The 22,792-nt window shown below is 43.6% G+C and overlaps 1 protein-coding gene across 10 annotated transcripts in view; it reads right to left on the minus strand.

The window, feature by feature from the left end:
• Positions 1 to 22,792, minus strand: part of ZNF827 (zinc finger protein 827) — a 186,092-nt gene that overhangs the window by 56,801 nt on the left and 106,499 nt on the right. For all 10 annotated transcript variants that reach the window (XR_009692900.1, XM_061142435.1, XM_061142436.1 and 7 more), the window contains one exon: positions 9,774 to 9,877. Coding sequence is in view for 9 of the 10 variants with exons in the window: in XM_061142435.1 (XP_060998418.1) it covers positions 9,774 to 9,877 (104 nt within the window). In the remaining variant the exon portion in view is untranslated. The remainder of the gene's footprint in view (positions 1 to 9,773; positions 9,878 to 22,792) is intronic.

Consider the following 22,792-nt stretch of genomic DNA (forward strand, 5'->3'; position numbering starts at 1 on the left):
CACAACTTCCCAGGGTCCCCGGGGACAAGAATCCCCGGGTGTCCACCCAGGAAGCCTGTCTGAGAAGGAACCCGGGGCTGGGTGTCTTCCCTTCCCTGACTGGCCTCCCCATCCCTCTCCCAGGGCCTCCTGGTCTCGCTGCCTTAAAAAAACTCCTTGCACAAATATCTGTCTCAGGATCTGCTTCTGGAGGAAGCTAAACAAACGGTGTTTAGCCTTAGGATCTGTGCCACGGGAGGGTGGCGATGCTACTCTCTAAGCGAGGAAAGAAGACAGAGGAGAGGGTTTTCATCCACTCTCATTATTTGGGGAGGGGAGGAAAAATGATACATTTAACTGGGGACCTGTGGAGTCTAAAGAATTTGCAAGAACCCCTATGTGGGATGTCTCAATAGAACATGAGAGAGGGGGTGTGGGGCCTGGATTTCATGGGGCCAAGGCAAAGACTACCCATACCTCTGTGCTTCTAGTGCACATCTCTCTTTCCTGGACGATAAATTGAGAACAGAAATGGTAAGGACTCTGCAAAAGGAAATAAACTGCACGAGAGAGAACGGCCCCCAAATAAAGCCCCTGACTGTCATTTCAACAACTGCACGGAGAAGGCTGTGGTGTGACGTTGGGGGCGGGAGGGGGCGTCTCTTACCACGGAGAGGTCCCCGTTTGGCCTGCATGTGGGAATACAGAATGGATCAGTTTGAATGAAAAATAGATGGTCTAGTTTGCAAGTGGAATGGCTTTTCTTTTTTCCTACCCTGGTTACTGGAGGGCAGTTGTTGCCGTGCAAAGGAATAAACACAAAGAAGAAATTGCCTGAAATGAGAATATGTATTTTTGATAGCAAAGGAATGGAAGAACGTATTGTATATACAGAAAAGGCCTTGTAGATTGAATTAGCCTGTCCCAAACTGAAGCCAGGGTCACCACATGGCAATTTTCAAACAAATACTCTCCATCGTCCATTACACATACTCGAGGATTTGACCTTTTATAGCACTATTCATTCTCCAAGCATCTCAATAGTCTTTGCAAAAGTAAAAACACAACCATGGGCACTGCATAGGTCTTATAAATGGCATGCAGAAAATTTTATGCTCTGCTCACAGGAAGATAGGAGGCCAGGGCCGAAGTGTTCACAGCCCCTGGGGAAAAGTTGTACCTGAGAAATAAAGTCCTTAAACTGGGTTTTTCTCTTTCCCATGTAATAAACTTGTAATAGTTTATTACAAGATATTTAATATAGCTCCCTGTGCTATACGGTAAGTCCTTGTTGTTTATCTGTTGTTTATATATAGTAGTTAGTATCTGCTAATCCCAAACTCCTAATTTATCCCTCCCCACCCCTTCCTTCCCTAGTAACCACAAGCTTGTTTACTTAGTCATAAAAAAAAAAAAGAAATAATGCCATTGGCAGCAATATGGATGGACCTAGAGATTATCATGCTAAGTGGAGTAGGTCATACAGAGAAAGATGAATGTTGTATGCTATCACTTATATATGAACTCATTTACAAAACGAAAAACTGGGTTTTTAAAAGGGCTTTTGTATGTCACCATTTCCCACAAAGTACAAACACAAAACTGTTGATGATTATCTTCAATACCAAGTGACTCAACCCTAGTGCCATCTGGGCAGAGATAAAGGGATTTGGCCCAAAAACCACAGTTTTTTTTTTTCCCCTCCTCTGTCTTTGTGGCTTCCATACACAGCTCAGGTGAGGCACTGAAGCTGGAAATAAACTCTTCCTTTGGAAAGGTAACCCCCTCAAAACAAGTAAGCCTCCCCTTCAGTATGTCAACACCACAACCGCTGGTCTGCAGAGATTGATTAGTTATATTTTTGAGAAGACTAACTTGGACACACAGCTGACTGTGGTTAAAGCAAGACCTTTCTCTGCAAAAAGAAATTTCAGTGGAGTCAACAGCTCCTCTTTGGAATTCATCTACACTCTAAGACCAAACTAGGCTGGTGAGGGGCAAATGAGGCTAGGTGTGAGCACACTGTTCTTAGTCTCAGAAATCTAGACTTCCCAGGTGGTAAAGAATCTGCCTGCCAATGCAGGAGATGTAAGAGACGTGGGTTTGATCCCTGGGTCAGGAAGATCCTGTGGAGAGGGAATGGCAATCCACTCCAGTATTATTGCCTGGAGAATCCCATGGACAGAGGATCCTGGTGGGCTACAGTCCATAGACTCGCAAAGAGTCAGACACGACTGAAGCGACTTAGCACACAGGCAACATTATCTGGATCAGGACATTCCATAACAATGAAAACTTCTCCCTCTAGTAAACAGTTGGACAGACTACGTAGCTCATCTACTGCACGTACATCAATGAAATTCTATAAGCCGTACAGAACAGTTTCCCAACTTGAAACACATCTTATGCTACAAATAGAGATATTCCTATAAACTAAAAGTTGTCTGATTGAAGGCAGCTGGCATCATCATCACTTTCATGTCTCTGAAGTGAAGGCGCACTCCTACTGATGGTGTGGAGGTGGCCATGTGGCATCGAGACCCATCTATTTGTGAATAAGCCAGTTAGCCCTAACACACGCAGACACAGTCATAAGTACACAGCGTGATGAATTTTCACAAAACTACCTATCATGTAACCAGCAGTCAGATCAAGAAATAAAACATCCAGCTTCCCAGAAGCTCTTCTTGTGCCCCCTTCTCAGTCACTAGCACCCCCAATACTGTCTTTCAAGAATTATGTTTAAATACTTGTTCCTTCCCCAACTCTTAGCAGAAGTGGTAGAATTTCTAGCTGACTAGACTGATGTTCCCTTGAACCAGCATACAGTTTTGGCTCTACAAAGAAAAATAAAGGAACCTGAGCTGAAGTTACAGTACCACTACAGGCGGTAGGATTTTTGAAAAAAAGGGAGATGTGAAAGAAGCTTGAAGCTCCTATATTCTTTCTACTGGAACCTTAGTTAGGACTAAACCTGGCTTCTTCTGATTCCCAGTTAAGGACTTTTTCTTTTGCGTCCCTGACCAGATCACAACTCATTTCAGTGCTGTGTCTTATTTAACTAGGAGGTTTTAACCCAGTTTCACAAAACTATTTCCTATAGCTCAGACAATCCATGAAAGATTACTGAAAAAAAAAAAAAAAACAAAACATTGTTTCTTTAAGTTTCTTGACCAAAAGATACACTTCAAGTGACATTGATTATCAAAGTATTAAAGGAAGAAAGGAAAGAAGTAGAAGAGGACAAAATTAGAATCATAGTAATAAACAGGACATTCTTATCTTGTCACTGCTTTGAAGTATCTTATTTAAAGGACCACTTTTTATTCCTGACTAAAAGAGGGCCATCTTTCACATGTCAACTGGGAGTGTGTGTGGGCAAACACGAGAGGCATTCTCCTGTGCTCACTGCTGGGGACATGTTACCTGACTTAGGAGGCAGACTGACAGGGCAGAAAGGCAAAAGATGCACTGTGGAGTTCTGGGGCTGCCGCTCACCAACTGGATGGCCTTGAACAAATAATTACAGGTGTATCTCGCTTTATTGTGCCTCACAGATTCCATTTTTTTTTTAAACAAATTGAAGGTTTGTGGCAACTTTGCGCTGTCAGATGATAGCATTTTTTAGCAACAGGTAATCTTTCACATAAGGTAAGTACACTATTATTTTTATGGCTTCTCTGGTGGCTCAGACAGAAAAGAAGCCACCTGCCCGTGCAGGAGACTCGGGTTCGATCCCTGGGTCAGGACGATCCCCTGGAGGAGGAAATGGCAACCCACTCCAGTATTCTTGCCTGGAGAATCCCATGGAGGGAGGAACCTGGTGGCCTCAGTCCATGGGGTCACAGAGAGCCGGATACAACTTAGCAACTAAACCACCAGTACCCTCACACTGTCTTTTAGAAACAATGTTACTACATATTTAACAGACTACAGTATGGCATAAATGTAACTTTCATAGACACAGAGAAACCAAAAAATCTGTGTGACTTACCTTGTGGTGCTATCTGCTTTATTGTGGTGGCCTAGAACCGAACCCACAAAACCCATCATCTCTCCGCAAAAGGCACAAACTTCCAGTTACAAGATAAACAAGTTCTGGGGATGTGCTGTACAACGGGGTGCCAGTAGCTAGCAATACTGTATTGTATATTTGAAAGGTTCTCAGTCACAAGAAAAAAAAAATTGTGACAATGAAGTGATGGCTGTTATCTAGGCTTATTGTGGGGTTCATTCTCCCATATATATATAAATATAAAGATATATATGTATACACATGTAAAATCATTAGGTTGTACATCTTAACCTGTCAATTATGTCTCAATAAAACAGGAGAAATGGCATTAAATCTCTCTGAACCTCATTTAGTTATCTGTAGGTTCAGCTCAACTCCTGCATCTCAGGGATTCCCAAGTAGTGTAGTGGTAAAGAATCTGCCTGCCAATACAGGAGACACAGGAGACGCAGATCCGATCCCTGGGTCGGGAAGATCTCCTGGAGGACGGAATGGCAACCCACTCCGATATTCTTGCCTGGAGAATCCCATGGGCAGAAGAGCCTGGGGGGCTACAGATCATGTGGTCACAAAGAGCTGGACACAACTGAGCATGCCATGCCCATGTCTCAAAAGGTTTTTTCAAAACTAAATGAATGACACAGATCCTGGGCCTGACAATTTAGCAGGTCCTTGATAACCAGGAACTTCCTCCTCTGTACAGGACAAATTTTTTTAATCAAAAAGGAGCTTAAGCCACAAAATGATACACACCAACAACACCCCATGTTCTACAGTTTGTCCATGACTTAGTCTGAATTTTAAAAGAATCTGCTTTGTTTGAAAAGGGATTGAAGAAAACACTTTGCTGTAATCCAGAAAAGCTTGGTTCCTCTCTCTCTCGAGAAAGGAGCTGGGAAATCTTAACATAAAGAAAGGTGACATGCATATCTTTTAACCCACTGCCTGAGAGGTCATTCCTATCTGGCCAGTAGCATGGCAGGCCATCACTTAGTTGCTGGTGGCATTCTAATGCAAGGCACCATTAATTTAGATTTCAGAAAATTATATATGACACGGTACAACTTGTATTAGATTGATGAGCAGCAGAGAAAGAGGAAAATGGATCAAGAATTGGCCTGGGGACAAGGCAGACCATTCCAAATCCACCTTTTTATTTTACATCAAACCTGACTGGCACATCCAGTCTTGAAAAGAACTAGATTTGGCCATGTTCTTTTCTTCTTGTTTGGATGACATAACCAATAACCAGAAAAAAGTTTCTTTTTCCAAAGGGAAGTTAGCAAATAGTGGGGGGATGGATTGACAAATACAATTGTTGATATGTTTTGCAGTGTCTGACTCTAAGCTCCATTCGAAATAACAAACAGAAGCATCGGTGACTCCAAACACAGTGCAAGAATTCCATGGAGACCTGCATTTTCCTTCGCACCCGCTCTGCTTGTGTTTTTGTTTTGTGGCTTAATACACAGCAAACATACTGTGACTTCAAAATCATAATAAAACAGAACTGAAGCTCCACATTGCTGAAAAGCAGTGCTGGGATGTAAATCTTTCCTTTAATAGCCTTTGCTTCAGGAAGAGGATGGGAAAGCAGACAGAGCTGCAGGTACAGTGGTTCTGGGGCTACTCCTCAAACAGATCTGCCCTTCACGCTCCCACCCCCCACCCCAGACCTCAGAATCTTTCCTCTATTACTGTAAATCTTTTACAAAGTGAGACAACTATCAATTAGACAAAGTACATTAAATTATGCACAGTCTGTAATTTTATCTCCGTCAGAATAGGAAATCTCTTTTATTTCTTTTGTATAATCCCAATTAGCCACAGCACTGCCCAGGGAGCACTCAGCCATCTATTCACAGCCTTCAGGAAGATATTTTGTCCTCCCGTCCCTCCAGCAGAAGGGGACAACAGCTTTTAACTTATTGTTTTATTACAGATTCCTGGTGTTACCTCTGCCTAAGACGTTCACAGCAAGTAAAAATGTTAGGTCTTGGCTCGTGAGCCTTCTTTGGTTCTCAGGAAAGTCAGTCTAGAAATAGTGGCAACAACCGGGGCCAGGACACCATGCAGCTCTGTGTTTATTCTATTTCTCTGGGATGGTGGCAGCTGTGTGTCTCAGAGACCATCTGCCGGAGGCAAATGCCTAGTTAACTGTGCTATTCTCGAGTTCCCCATGATCCACGGTGCTACCATCTTCCCCACTTTGCTTTCTCCCACACCGCTTGCTTCGTTCATCCGCGGGCCTGAAGCATAATCACCACCCACTGCTTGCACCCCTTTGGCCTGGAGCTGCCAGACCTTGCATGATCCTCTCTCGGGATATACTCCCCTGCCCCATGGTCTCACTCCAAATGCACCTGGGAGACGCCTTTTCATTCCATTGATAGAGGTATCTAAACACATGCCAATATATATTGTTGAATGAAAGCCAGGGGTTTTCAGCATTTGCAAAGGGCTTTCTTGGATCTGGACTAGGCACATTAAACCTCATTAATTGTGGTCTTCACTAATTGAGAATCTGAGATCATTCTCCAGGCTGACATTTATCTTTGCATGATCTGTGGCAAGAAGTTTGCTAAGTAAATAAAGAATAAAAATAATATTTTAATGGTGACACTTAAATTACTCAAGAGAAGGTATCTAAGGATGCTGAGGCTCTTATTTATATACTAACAACCAATGATCTTCTGCCTAGTCACTAAAGCAGGCTTTTTCCTTCCTGGCTTCCCCATTTCTGCTCAGTCACCATCAGTCCCTAATTCAACATGCTTGCAACAAAGCTAACCAGTCTTCCAAACTAGTCAGCTAGCTTGTTGCCTGCCTGACCTATCCCCCTCTTTCTTTTCTCAAATCCAGGCCTTCATTAGACTTTTGAGGGTCCCTTGGACTGCAAGGAGATCCAACAAGTCCATCCTAAAGGAAATCAACCCTGAATATTCACTGGAAGGACTGATGCTGAAGCCGAAGCTCCAATATTTTGACCACCTGATGTGAACAGCCAACTCTTTGGAAAAGACCCTAATGTTGGGAAAGATAGAGGGTAGAAGGGGGCAACAGAGGATGAGATGGTTGGATGGCATCATCGACTCTATGGATATGAGTTTGAGCAAACTCAGGGTGATAGTGAAGGACAGGGAAGCCTGGCGTGCTGCATAGCATGGGATTGCAGAGCCGGACACAACTGACTGACTGAACCACAACAGGCCTTCATTAACAATGCTAACCTGGTACTACAGCATCTCCACTGGGCAACTCCTTCTATTTCCTATAGGAATTCATGATTCTTATACCCTAGAATCTTAAGGTCTTTAACTGTAGCTTCAAAATTTCTTTGTTTCCAGCACTGCACTTATCAAAAGTCCCAGAATAAACATAGGTTTATGATATCTATCTGAGACCTCTGAGGTCTGACACATTTTGGGATTCACACTTCTTCTGATTTCTGGGTGATAATGTGGTACATAAGGCATGATTTTATGTTATACTCCACTGGGCCTTCATCATCAAGCACATTGATATTTCTGCAACAAAATGTATGAATTTCACCCTTGGTATAATACGTAAAGGCTATAAATAGCCTCCCATAAGGTTTTGCCACCAAGCAACTTATTCAAAAAATTGTGCATTTCAGAACTGTGGGTAAGGGTTTGGGGAGCTCAAGTAGGTGGCATACAAAGGCCATTTATCACTGTCCAGATGTCAAAGGCACGTTTTCTTGAAAAGTCTCCATACTGCAAAATCCTTTGTTTAGATTGATTTTCTCCACAATTAGTCCAAATTATCAAGGTTTTTTCTTACAAAGCACATCTTCAAAGAGATATGACACATACCTCATCTGAAGCAAAGCATATCATTCAAAGCAGATAATGAGAACTTTGTGGTCACCAGGCTGTCTTTACCACTTTTAATTTTTCTAATTTTAACTCCATTTCTACAGTATATTTTACAAAAGGCCCCCTTTTAATGGTCTGTTTTGGCAAATTTTAAATATCGTCATTTTGCTTATCCTCTGCCTAAAGAAAGGCTCTTTCAAGAGCAGAGATGGGCTATCCCTCAGAATGGTGGATTTGCATTTTAAAAACCCAAGTTGTGCTGATTCTTCCCCTCAAAATAAGAGTTAACTTTTTTAAAGTGTGAGTTTATCTAATTTGTCATAAAAGTCTGTCAAGCAAATCACAGGAAGCTCTCCACTCCCCCCTCCACACAACACACACAGTTAAACATATTACTCTTTGAGGTCGAGCTGTAACTTGACTAATAAACCCTTCTTAAAATATAGCCAAGTCAAACGTTAAGCCGGCAATGCAGGGCTTGTGTATACATCACAGGATGCTGGCTGTATGGGTCACAGCACTCTGACAGGCAATTCCCAGGCAGTTATTTTGACATTAGAAAGTCACAATCCATCAACTTAACAGCAGGGTGATAATTTGGGGACCGGGGAGATAGCTATTCAAAATGACACTGTGGGAAGTAAACAGTAGTTCAAATAGCCCCTGTTTGAGAATGAAGACATCAACTAAGCGGAATTTCTTTCCACCTCTAGAACCAGGTATTATGTAATATGTTTTTGTGTAAGCATGTTATTTATGGCGTTTGAATAGCCCTGCGAGGCTAACAAGCCTGCAGGTACCGGGACTCTTTGGAGATGAGGAGAAATAGATCTGCCACCACAAGACTAAAGAATGACAAAGAGTGGCTTCTTCCCCATGGTTTGTCACGAACCACTTCCAACGACCTGTGATACCCACAAGCCAGTATCTCAGAAGATGCAACTCGGCTCTTTCTGAATCGAAAAACGCTCAGCTTTACAGCCATCTGCATCCATGACATGGGTTCCTTGCATGTGAGGGGGACCCTGGACTTTATTCTTGTGGGAATTCCCAGCCAACCACCCTGCTGTGAGCCCTTCCTGCAAACACATGGCCTTGGTTTCTCCTGGACAAATGGATGGGTGCAGACGCCACCGAGAGCTTCTAAAATTCTCTCAGTTCCTGGGAGTTGAAAGTTTCCTGGCTGTTGGCCTGCTGTTGGGATAGTGATGGGGAGTGGGTAGGGAGGGCGGGTCCCAGGACAGGGGTTCTCAAACGTTCTCATTTCATGACAACCCTAAGAGGGCACATAGAAGCCCTGAGGGATTGTCAGGTTGTTGGTAAGAGGAGAGCAAGCACATCTTTCCCTCTGCTATGGAAGGGAGCAATGAAAAAGGAAGCATGATGAGGAAATTGTGCAACGATGCTGAGGTGGCAAAAGGGAGAGGGAGATGGATCTATGCAGATCCTTTAAGAAGAGAGGCAATATCTGGGTGGCAAGACTGTCTTAACAAGCTGTGTTGCTGCCATGGAAACCAAAGAGGTCTTTGTCGTGGCCCACACTCCCCCAGGGTCATGACCTTCCCTGTCTGCGATTAGCAGTCTTGCCCTCGCCCTCGTCTATCTTCCCGGTTGCCTGCCTAAAATACTGACAACGTTGACAGCAAATTATTTCCAGGTTATACTTCGCTCTTTCAAAGGAATTCACTCTACGAATGAAGCATCAGCTGGTCAAGAACAAAAAGCTCCTGCAGCAAAGAAGAATAGCCTTATTACTGTCTGCATTTTCTTTTAGCAAACGTTTGTGGCTATTTAAATTGAGTTTCTCCCTCTTTTCAAAAACCAAACTTCATATGAATACCTTCAACCTATAAGCCGAACGTATCTGAAAATCCACGCATTTCAGAAAAGTAATTTTCAAGCAACCAATAGTAGAAGCAAAAGCGACAGTCTCTCCATACCTGGAGCTGATATTCTTCCGTGAAGCACAGATTCACTGGACAGCAGGTCTTTTGAATTGGAGGTGAATGGTGATTGTCTAAAGGTATCTTCTGAAAAGAAAGGGCTGGGGATGGGGGAGGAGGAGGGAAGGTTAGTAAATCAAAGTTATTTAAGATACCCAGGCCCCCAATATATATGCATACACACAAACAAATAGGAGATAAAGTTTTTGTTTTTTTTTTTAAATGGTGTTTAGAGAATACAAGATTGTGCTTAAAATGAAGAAAGAGACAATATATTACATCAGACAAATGCCATCTGCACACTCTGCCTACTGGTTTTACACTTAGGGTGATCGTATGAAACAGCATCTTTGAAACACTGTTAAACCCACAGTCAGGACAGCCGAGCAGTATACTGTATTTCTGCACTATATGCTCTGTGAGTGTGCTGTGCCCCAGTGAACACCAATCCCCTGGGTCAGGTCAGAAAAGACCGTTTGAGGTTCTTTCCAGGGCGGAGACAGAGCGGCCCCAGCTCACCCACATTCTGTCCCCTGGTCCCTGGGGGACCAACGGCACGTCTCAGAGGGGCAGATGGCTGGAGTCAGGACCCACCGCACTGATGGAAAGAACTCGCTGGTCCCCACAGAAACTCGAGTCTGCATCCTACAACTCCTCTGGTTTGGAAGGAGTTACAGCCAGCTAATGGGGCTGCCAGGAAGGACCCCGAGGAGCACTTCCATTTTCCAAGAAACTGAGGCTCTGACTTGAGTGATTCTAAACTCCCTGAGTGACTCAGCTAGAACTAACTAGACACTGGACACCCCCGGCAGGGTTTTGCCCTAATACCACAGCCACGGTGAACACAAACACTCTGGCTTCTTTTAATCGGAGGATTTTAACCCAATCATATCATCCATCTTCCATGCCTCCAGAACAAACAGCACTGCAATCACGTGTGAGAATACTGGAATATACAACAGAGTCCAACATGGAGAAAGGAAAGCCCTATTTATTTACAACAGAGAACATTTCACTGAAGCAACTGGGTGCACAGGGGTGGAAGGTTCCCAGAGGAAAACAGTACAGCCCAGAGATAGGTGGAGCAGGAAGCCACCACCATCCTAAGGCTGGAGAGACAAAAGGAGGAGGTAAATGGAACCCAAGGGGACTGGGTCACCTGGTGGAAGCTGGGGGCAAAGTGAGCCTGCCCAGCAGGAAGCTGGAACCACAGCTGCTGCTGGGGGCAGAGAGGGAGGGAGGGAAATGCCCAGGCTCTTTTTTAAACCCCGCCCCTCACCCCACCAAAGGCTCCGATTGGCTGATAAGTCAGAGGCGTGCAGCCGGCAGGGATCAGGCTTCTGCAAAACCACAGATCAGAGGAAGGAATGTATCTGCGGGCGCACAAGCCTAGGACCCCCATGACTGATGCTGCTTTTCTAAACATGCTCAATGGCCATGGGTAACTTATTAAATGTTAAGAAGGAAACATCAAAATAAAATGGAAGACATACCTATCTGTTAAAAGTAAAACACAATTAATATAATTTCACAGGACTAGACTTGATGCAACTTTGTGTGCCATGCTTTTAATTTACATCTTAAACACAAAACAGCTTAAACAGGCTTAAAAAGTGAACTGGCTACAGGCTAGTCCGTGATGGGGAGCAGGAAGACATGCTGCTTTGTGCCAAACATCTCATAACCTGCAAGTGATCCAAAAACCTGAGGAAGGCAAAGCAGCGTGGGAGCTAAGAGCGTGCACTTGAGAGCAAGCAGTTCTAGGCCCGGATTTCAGGTCCCACTGATGGCTGCGTGACCTTGCATAAGTCACTTAAGTTTTCTGAGCCTTCGTTTCTCTTCTGTAAAGCAGGCAGTGAACAGATCTACACCTACTCACAAGGACTAAGCAATCTAGTCCATGGAATGTGTTTCTCATGGTGTCTGGCAAACAGTAAGTGCTCAATCAACATAAGCTGTTTTTATCTGTATCTCTGTCTAGCCCCCCCGGGGAGCATAAATTAATTACCCTTTCCTTACAAATCAACAAAAAGTATAAAGTTTCCTTGTACAAAATGCATGAAGAAAAGGTTGCTCTGATAATGAAGGGTCAGTGGACTGCTGGGATGACTGGTTACTCATCAAAGAACTTCCAAGGAGGTGGAGCCCTTGGAGGACTGTTGGTCAGACCAAGAGTGTGGGAGTTCATGATTCCCCCCCTCCTTAGCTCTGAAGCATCTAGACAAGGTGACAATGACATCCTCACATCCGAGTGGACAGGTCACTTGGGAACATCACTTGGGAACAACCACCAGTTGGGCCAAGGGCAGAGGGGAAAGATCAGGCAGTGTGCCCTCGGTTACAGTGGAATGAGCCTGGCACTGGAGAGTTCAGGAAGCTCATGCAGCTGTCTGGTCTGGAATGTGGACACTTCCTTAGGGGACACCAAGAGTCCCTAGAGGGGCCCCTCTGGGTATCTAGGAATATCACCTTTTTTTTGCCACGGAGAAAGGTATGCACGGCTTTCTTTCCGTCAGTGTCGCTGGCACTGGGAAGATAACACCAGCGAAACGGGCTACAGATGCAAACAGCAGAGGGGCTCGAAGGCCTGAGTGGGCACTAGGACTAGACCACGGCTGTGGAGGAGAGGGGCGTGGGGTCGCGGTGGGGGGCATCTGGCTCGGCCTGGAAGGACAGGAGCAGCTGCACAGGCCACAGCTGAGTGGGGAGTAGCGCTGTCAGGGTTCCGGGGGTGGGGGGGACAGGGAGGGGGAGCGTCCCCCGCACAATGAGAGAACAAAGCCAGTCTACGAAGGGGGATGAGGCTAGAGCTGCCGTGAGGTGGGCACGTGGCAAGCAGGGATCACCGCTTCGTCAACCTGCCAGTGTGTTAAGGAAGGGGGCACGAAATACGATTTCAGTTTCCGGAGGCTCTGCCCGGCGAGCTGGAGAGCACGAGGCAGGTGGCCAGAGCAGCAGCCCCCACGGGACCTGGGTGACTCTGGCGGCCAACACTGCAAGGCGGCCTCGACACAGGCAGGCTGAAAAACTGTTTAAGCAGCAGGTCAGGTAAAGACCACAGGGACATTTCCAACCAGCCCCAAAGGTTTTGGGGTGAACAGAACAAAGGGTGCCACGCTACATGCCGGGAAGAGCATCTTAGGTTTTCCTAGCTCTGCATCTTCACGTGCTCTCTTCAGATTTCCACCCAGGTGTGGAATGAAGCCCTATTACCACCCAGCTGCTCAGAAGAAATTGAGTCAATTGCTGAGGGAAACAACCTTCCAAGTAATTTTCTACCCTGGAGGCCAGCTTTATTCTGTATAGAAAAGATTTCTTCTGAGGGAGCGGAGAATTAGAAGGGAGTCAGGCTGGATACTGGAAAAGCACAAAAGGTCTGGCAACGTGAGGGGCAAAGAATTGACGGAGAAACTTCGGCAAGTCTAGGCAGCTGAAGCCTGGTGTAAGATCTTATCTATAAAGAGAAGATACCTCTTTAACAGAGCATCAGTCCGAGTCCAGATCCCACTGCAGTGCTCGGCATTCAGATCCATTCACACTGGGAGTGCTGTGGTTCAGCACCGAGTTGGGAATCAGAAGGATCTGAGTCTGAATTCCATACTGGTCACTTAATGGTTAAGTGACTTTGCTACGTCAACAATCTTTCTCTAGCCTCAGTTACTTCTTTTTTTTTGGCTCCGCCAAGAGGTTTGTGGGATCTTAGTTTTCCGATCAGGGATTGAGCCCTCAGCAGTGAGAGCGCAGAGTCCAAAACACAGGACCACTAGGGAATTCCCTCACACTCAGTTTCACTACAGGAAAAGAGCTTTTAAAATATCATCTTTATAGGGGAGCTGTAAAGGGTTAAGGAGGAACTTCCCTGGTGGTTCAGATGGTAAAAAATCTGCCTGCAATGCAGTAGATCTGAGTTCAGTCCCTGGGTCAGGAAGATCCCTTGCAGAAGAGAATAGCAACCCACTCCAGTATTCTTGCCTGAAGAATTCCATGGACAGAGGAGCCTGGCAGGCTATAGTCCATGGGGTCACAAAGAATCTGACACGACTGAGTGACTAACACTTTTACTTTCTTTTTACTTTCAAAGGGTTAAGTAAGATTTTTTATGTCAAAGTTCTTAGTACATAGTACATGCTCAATATAAAATGGCAACTAACACAACATCACTTACGAGTATTTGGCACTGCTCTAAAGTGCTTTGTGTGTATTAACTTCCCTGAATCCTCACAAGGACCCTATAGGGTTACGACCATTATTATTATTATCATCTATATTTTACAGATAAAGAGACTCAGGTACAGAGAAGTTAAGCAGTTGCCCATGCGCATGAGCTGAGACAGGATCGGAATTTAGGCATATTGGCCTTGCATTCTGCATCCTTGCCCATTAAGCTAGGCTACACTGCCTTTTGCTTGATCTCTTAACATCTAGGGAACGCATAGACAATACAAAATCACAGATTCTTCTTGGAACAAACAGAACAAAAAGAAGAGAGAGCAGAAGGAGGGGTGGAGGCAGGATGGGAGCACTGTTTCAGTAGGCAGGATCCCAGGTAACCAAAAAAAGGCTTTTTCAATTGAGAAACAGAACACGATAAAATGATTTTAACTTTTAATTCTCTCTAGAAGGGAAGACATGCCCCTTCTCTATAGAAAAGAAAACTTTCTTTTTCTCAAGAAACTTCTGCAAGCCAAGCCTGATCACTTTGCAATCCTAAACATGCCCCTCTGCCTGTACCCACTGCTTCTCAGGGCAAGCTCATCTTTGCCACTAAAACCAAACGACGAGGCAAGTATAACAAGGGCGTCAGGTGTTCAGAAACCTCTATCTCAGCTCGAGATATGGCCACACTGACATCGGTATATTCATCTTGCGGTCTCCTAGATTGGCAACCATGTTTCAGGCAGAGGAGAAGGAAGGGAAAACTAAACTGGGAGTGTGCCTTGTATAACATGGGCTGGCTTAACGGGATTAGACCTACAATGCTGGTCGTCTTTAACCCTGCCGGTGCTCTGAGGACAGAGGACGCTGTCCTTGTAGCTTAGCGCCGAGCACTGTCCTTCTCAGAATGTGGAGAAGGTGGTCCTTAAGCCCCTTTTCTCCTGTGCCTCACAGGGTCTGTAAAGTGCAGAAGCCCATCTGCTCTCAGCAGATGCCCAGCTCTGCGGTGGACAAACTGGCCCCTCGTTCAGGCTGCAGGGTCTGTGGACGCTGGGAGAGGGTGGTGGGCAGAGGAGGGAGGCCCAGGAGGTTGCCTAATACAGCATGAACCGGGTCTGCACTTCTCAGGAAGGAAAACAGACAATGAACTGCAGACTTTATGGTCTACTCGACTCTGAGGCACGTGTGCACTGTTGTTCAACTGCTTAGATGGTCACTATTCTTCCAGAAAAAAAGGAGCTGGCCTCTGAACGCCGCACAGTTCTCGCTTCAACTCCGTTTAGTCATTTCACTGTGAAAAAGCCCCTCCAACAGAAAGAGTTTAGGAAGTGGAAAAAAGGCAGAATGTATCCAGAAGATGATGTACTTCTGGTTCATATTTTTGGTAAAAAGTTGGTAGAGGAGCTAATGCCTTGTGGGGGAAGGAATTGTCACTTATTCTCAATTAACAACATCACCACCTACCACCTCATCTCCCCTCTGGGCTCACATAAGGACAAGTCACTCCAAGACTAGCTAACTCATATAGATACTGGATGAATACTGAGACACTGCATCTGGAAGCTGTAGGTATAGACTTAGAACTGTCCAACTCCTCCATGACTTTTCCTGCCTCTGTCACTTAGAAAAGACAAAACATTGCCTCATGTGAACTCCTGGTTGCACCATATGGGATCTAGCCCCCCGACCAGGAATCTAACCCTGAGCCCGCTGCACCGGGCATGCAGAGTCTTAGCCATTCGATTAAAAGAGTGCGTGTGCTGCAACTAAAGATCATGCATGCTGCCTCGAAGATCCAGTGCAGCTAAGTAAATCAATATTTTAATAATAATAATAATAATAATGTTTACAAAAAAGAAAAGAAAAAAACGTTTGTCCTATTCAAGTTTCTTTTCTGGACAACACTAAAAGGGACAATGAATGTGTATTTTGATTTTTCTCCAGCAGAAAATCTAAGAGTTAAACATGAAAGGGCCCTGGCATCACAGTGCCTGGACAATTCCAGGCATTCTGTGGCATGCACTGTGAGGTCACCAGCCCGGGCTGCAAAAAGAAAAGATTTAAAATAAATGAGTCCGTAAAAGATTATGGCTCTAAATAGTGATACATTTTGCTAAGGGGCACAAATATTTCCACCTTTAACATATAAATGGCAACAGGGAACTCAGCTTCCTGCAAAACAGAAGACCCAGCTACTTACAAACCAGTCCTCCCCCTGGGCCACCACTTAAATCAACATGTTATGGGAATTCTCACTCCCATGATGATAGCAAAACAAAGAAGAAAGGAACAGAAAAAGAAGGTGGATACAGTAGGTAAGAGAACGTCAAGGAAAAAACACTTCACGCTTAGAAATGGCACTGTAATTTTAAAGGAGCAATAGAGAAGAAATAAACTTTTTCCTCCTAAAAGAAATAGTAATGACTTTAAGGACTGAACCTGGGGAAAGCAAATAGAAAACAGAGATTAAGCAAGAACAAAAGACAGCTCTGTAATGAATTTGTCCTCAGAATCTATGAGGATCTACTTATTTCAGGATTATTTTATAGAACAGAAATCTACTTATTTCTATTAAATGTTAGAGTTTTGGGCAAGTCATCCCGAAGGGATATTCTGCCTTCAATCCACACATAGACAAAATTTTCTTCAATCAGTATAAATAGATGATGTATTTTCAAGTGAAAAAGTGAAAATGTTAGGTGCTCAGTTGTGTCTGACTCCCTGTGACCGCACAGACTGTAGCCCGCCAGGCTCCTCTGTCCATGAGATTTCCCAGGCAAGAGTACTGGAGTGGGTTGCTACTTCCTTCTCCAGGGGATCTTCCTGACCCAGAGATCAAACCCAGGTCTCCTGAATTGCAAGTGAATTCTTTACTGCCTGAGGTACCAGGGAAGCCAAGCAACTACTTTCAAGTAAAAGTACTTAATGATCTCTTCAGCTATGTGTCACATAACAGGGCTTCTGGATTTTTTCCCAAGAGCTGAGTAAATTATGTCCAAAAGAATGTTAGTTAATTTTTATTTTGCTTTGTTTTAAGGAAATTTTAAGACCAGATGATCTGACTTAGACATTTTGGAGAAGTTATATATTGTGAAAAGAGAGCTGGAAGCCCCCTTCTGGGGTGGAAAAGTCCTGGGGGAGACAAAGTTCTCTCTCTGCAGCCACGAACTGCCTCCCAGGACACGCCTGCCCCTGGGCCAACTCACCAGATGGCCCTGACCCCCTCCTGGGAGCAGCGCTGCCTCAATCTCCACTCAGCCCCAGCTCTCAAGTCAGGACACTGAACTACTAGTTTCCTGTATTGATATATCAGGTTAATTTTTTTAAGAACTGGAATTCCATAAATTTGTCTACAACCATTGTACTGGTATTTTAAAGATAATCAAATTAATGAGTTATTTAATTAATTAGACCTTGAATTACTGAATTACTTAGACGTTGAGACATATATACCCCAGAGTGACTCGCTACATTTATATTTTGAAATGAGCAGGTGGCACTAGTCAAGAAAACAATCCTCTATGCCTCCAGAAGCCTCAAGCAGAGACAGACTGACGGGCTAAATTCTTCCCAGAATAAATCTTACTCTAGTTCCAGGACTTTCTGACCATGTGAAATATGAATGCTGCAGACTGAAATGGATACCAGTAACTTTTATACGGAATCTCCACCTATAAATCATGAAACCAAAGGAAATGAGAAGAAACCGGAAACATTTTCTCTCAATACAACAGAGGCCTTGCCAACAAATAACAGGCGATAGTCACTGACACAGAACACAAAGCATCGTAGTTTTTTTTTTTAAAGCTTTCAAACATATCAAAAAAGAAAGAATTATTTGAAGATAAGAGGAACTATCTGGATTAGTTATAACTATCTTCTCAACATTTCCTCAAATATTTTAAGGTCAGACGAAACTCTCTGAGAAGCTGGACTAGCTTGCATGAAACTATGCAACAACTATAAAAACACCGCCACACTTTATTTTTACATACGCCATTAAAAAAAAATGATCAAATGACATTGTTTCATTTTCAACTTAATTGTCACGACTAATGCAATTTTCTTTAGGGAGTGCTTATTTTTTTCTCAAATGGTACTGTCCTTGGGTATTTGCTATAATTTATAATAACGGATACTTGTTATTTCTCGTGCATAAGTTTATGTAACTCTATGTTTTGCAACAGATTTATAAAATGATGGTATTTGAAACATATTAACTGCTTAGTTCTACCGATTTTTGTAAGAGGATCTTGAGCACTCTGTGCAACCTTGGCAAGGTCCTTTTGCTCCAGTATAGTGATCTATGTGTCACTTCAGAAGCTACGTGGTCATACTAACTGCTCCCTTGGACCTTCATTTCATTTTGGATGAGGTTGCATAGCTGCTTCTTCTGAAATGGGCCCAGATATCAATATTTCAGATAGAAAAGTCACTGCCAGTCTCCCTGTGACAACTTGTTTGAGGTCAGTTAAAAAGGTAATATACAATGAAAGAACACAAGGTTTTAATGGCATTCATGTACACGGTCCCTCCCGAGGACCCTTACTCTTAAGTGATTTTATTTATTTATTTATTTGAATAAAAGAACCCTGGGCAGCAGGTCAGGGGACGCGGGTGGAGCAGAGTGCTTGAGATGAGAAACAACCGTGAGTCTCTGACCTGAGGACAACCCGAGCATCTGAAACAGCATGCTCCCTATTCCAGCTGAAAAGGGACGCAACAGAGAAGCCCTCTTATGACCCCTGTGGGCTAGGCCTAGAAAGCCGATCATTCATCATGTTGGGTGCACGCATTTTCAAAGAAAGAAGGACTACTGCAGTGAGCAAAACTTGAAGGAATCACATTTACCTACAGATTGAGCCTTGGCACTGCAGACTCAGTGGGTATCTAAAGGGGCCTGTGAGCAGATGGACAGCCACGGTCACTCCATCATTGGGCCACCCATACAGACCCCCAGTTTTCTTTAACTTTTGGAGGTGATAAGAAAGCCAAGATGTCGTTCCTCTTCCTCCTCATTGTCATGGCTGTACACTTGGCTGGGGCCAATCAAACTGACCCTTAGGGCTTCCCTGGTGGCTCAGAGGTTAAAGCGTCTGCCCACAATGCAGGAGACCCGGGTTCCACCCCTGGGTCGGGAAGATCCCCTGGAGAAGGAAATGGCAACCCACTCCAGTATTCTTGCCTGGAGAATCCCATGGAGGGAGGAGCCTGGTAGGCTACAGTCCACGGGGTCGCAAAGAGTCGGACACGACTGAATGACTTTACAAAGCAATTATAAACCAATCAAACGTGTTGTTAATTTATAAGGTATGCAATGGTATTGCAGAAAATGCAAGATACATATCTCAAAGAATGTGAGAATGAATGTCATACCTGGATTTGATCTAAAATATAAGGAAAAAAAGACTGGTGAAATAACTGTGACAAATATTTATTCAATCTGGGTGGTGGGGATGTGGTGGTTTATTGTATTATTTCTTTCTCTTTGTTTTAAAATTTTTCATAATAAAAAAATCAATATCAACAATCAAACAAAAAGTTCAACCCAGACCAACTACCAGACAGAAAAATGTGACAATAAAAAATTGAAAAAAAAAGGCTCCTCATGAACAAAATGCTTGATATCACCAGAAATCAATAAATGAAAAGGTCTTAACTGTAAGATATAATTTTTAACCTTCCAACTGGTAAAAAAAAATTTTTTTAATGATAAATCAAAGACCTTTAAAATATTCTCTCTCTCATTAGCGTCTAGTAAAATTGTAAATTCAACCTTTTTGAAAATCAATTAGACAATTCATAGAAAAGCCTGAAAACTGTGCATGTTTCTTGAGTCAGTTTATCCTGGCATTGTTTATATTAGCAACAACTTGGGAAAACAAAACAAAACCATTAATACTCAATAATTAAGGAGATATAATAAATAAATTAGGGCACATGCAAATATGAAAAGAATACTATTGGGTTATGTTTACTGATATGAAGAGAAGTTCTAAATATATTACTAGGTAAAAGAGAAGATTATAAAACACTACATATGGTAGGATCCAGTTTTGATAGGAAAGTATACATCTATGAATAGATAAAAATTCAGCCAGGATACACATCACCAACCTAGCAGTCAGCAGCTGCCTCAGGGTAGCAGGGTTGATTAGAAGTGGTTATTATTTCTTCTTTATGGCCTCCTACATTCTCTGGAAACAAGTTACTTTTTAAAACTTAAAAAATGATTAAGTTTTACAGTTTGGAATTCTTTCTTTTTAAAGAGACTCTGAAATTCTTTCTTTTTAAAGAGACTCTGAGTCTTTTAAAGAATAAGCCAAGGATGATATAATTGAAGCAGTTGTAAAACACATGGGCAAAGGAAATTGTTATCCAAAAACTGATTCCATTAATATCAGTTGACTTCAGTCACAGAAGGCTGAAAGTCATGGAAGAAAAAGACTGTTTAAAATATTGTAGAAGAAAAGTAGGGTATTTTACAAAGAATACATTTTGGTAATGCTTTTAAATTTTCTTCTCTGAAAAGTACTTCTATAGTGTATCCTAGAGGCAGGCCTCTACCCCATATAACCTAACACCACGTTTTCAAGGAACAATGCCTGTTGCTGCAACTCGAGCATTCATCCACCACCGAGCCAGGAAACTTCTCGGGACAAGGAGCACAATGCCAGGCCTTGTCCACGGTGGCGGAGACAGGGAGGCCAGACCCTGGGGAGCCGGAGCCAGGCGCAGCCACGGAAGTGGACCTGCACGTCCAGATCCCTGAAATGTCAGCTTGTGGAGGGACCCGGCCCTCCCGCAGGAAGCCGACTGTATACGTGAACGGGGACAATGGGCTTCTGCCGAGGTGAGCAGAGCACAGATGAACTCGGCCTCCTCTGCGGTGACGCGAGAGCCCTGCGATGCCCATGGAACGTGGATGGGCCTCGGGTTGCTGTGCTGTCCACCAGGGCTTGCCCCTCTTGTCAACCCCGGCCTGTTGGAGATATTTCCAGTAACTATGGAGACACCCTTGCAGGAAAACCCCAGATTAGCAGAGCAGGAGTGAAGGCGGTGCCTGAGCCGCATGTCACATGGCCCGTGTGTGATCTGTCAAACAAGGATGTCTACTTACAGTGATGTACAGATGTACATCTCGTTCCTGACTGCTCTGGGCTCCACACACAGAACACTGTTGTAAGCCGGTAGAAATAAAGATGAGAGAGACCATGGAAATGAAGAAAAGAAAGGCACAGGCCTCTCCAGATCCCTGAAAGGAAGACTGAAACTTGCCTCTCCAGAGTGACACTACCTTAGCAGTCCTGGAAGCACAGTGTCTCAAGGATGACGGCTTGACGGTGAGGTCACTGATGGGAGGAAGAACGGCAGCGCGTGATGCCTATAGGACGACGGCGTGCAGGAATAGAGAAAAGTACTGCGGAAGGTGTGGTGCCGTTAAGAAGGAAAAAAACCTCAAAGGGCAGCAAGGCACAAAGGAGTTTGCAGCTCTATGTATTAAACACAAAGAACCCATTGTTTAAGGGTGAATTTTAGCTTCTTTGAAAAATGAAAACTCAAAGAAAAGTTGAAAAGGATGGACTGCCAGTGGAAAACACTCCAGTCAACATTTATGTCAGGGCAGCTACAGACAGTGGTGCAGGCTGTGTACTGAACAAGGGTACCTTATCTGGGGGTGAAAGTGAAAGTGAAAGTCGCTCAGTTGTGTCCGACTCTTTGCGAGCCCATGGACTATAGAGTCCACGGAATTCTCCAGGCCACAGTACTGGAGTGTGTAGCCTTTCCCTTCTCCAGGGGATCTTCCCAACCCAGGGATCAAACCCAGGTTTCCCACATTGCAGGTGAATTCTTTACCAGCTGAACCATAAGGGAAGCCCTATGTGGGCATGGATCAGTATTCAACATCACAGACATCATAGATTTACATATTTATTAAGACAGTATTCCAGTAGATGGCAGTGTCTTGACGAAGGGTGTTTTTAAAAATCTGTAATGGCCCAAAAGCCTTGACTTGATCAAAAAAGCACTAAAACTCATAACTAGAGGGACTCCATGAAATTAGTAGCAATTTTCATTTTTTAGAAACAAAGTTCTATGCCTTTAAAGTCAGAAAATATAAAGGGTAAAGCAACTATAGGCAGAGCTACTCAAATATCAATTTCATTTGCTCTGTTTCCTGTTTATTTTCTTAATTGCTTCCATGTAATCCAGTGTTCTTTATTTGTAATCTTTTACTTTTTAAGGTAATGGAACATTGTTCTCTTACGTCTCTTAAAAAATGAAAAGGGGAAATTGCACAAATTGAAGCAGTGCATCGCACTCTAACAAATTTGCGCAATTTCTATTACTGACTCATAAATATTTAAGGACAGGCATCCTAACCATCACCCAGGCAAATTCTATATTGGACACTTTCAAGTGCATATGTCTTTTAGTAAACACTGTAAGTGCCTTTATCTAGATCACAGAAAAATAGCCCGCATTTCAAATTCTGAAAATTGGGCAAATTAAATATTGGTTGGCATAGCATGATCTGACTCTATCTTTCTGATTTTCCCACTTCTGCTTTGCATCTAGTAATGGAGAGAAAAAAAAAAACAAAACTATTCAGGTAAATACTTCCTGGCTCTTGGAGCAGAGCAAGCCAGGTGTGAGAAGGTTTTCTTATAGGCCTGCAATCTGATATCCCCATGGACACTGAATTATTAATGGGGAAGAGAGAACAAATAACCAAGAGAAGGTTCTTGGCAGCCATTGTTTGAAGTTCATGGTGTTACACAACATCAAGCATGTCCAATTCACTTGCCAGGAGCTATCTGATTCTTACTCTAGGGTTCCATTTTCCTACTTCGATCTCA

Source organism: Dama dama, chromosome 5 (genome assembly GCF_033118175.1).
Source record: "Dama dama isolate Ldn47 chromosome 5, ASM3311817v1, whole genome shotgun sequence".
Taxonomy (NCBI): Eukaryota; Metazoa; Chordata; class Mammalia; order Artiodactyla; family Cervidae; genus Dama; species Dama dama.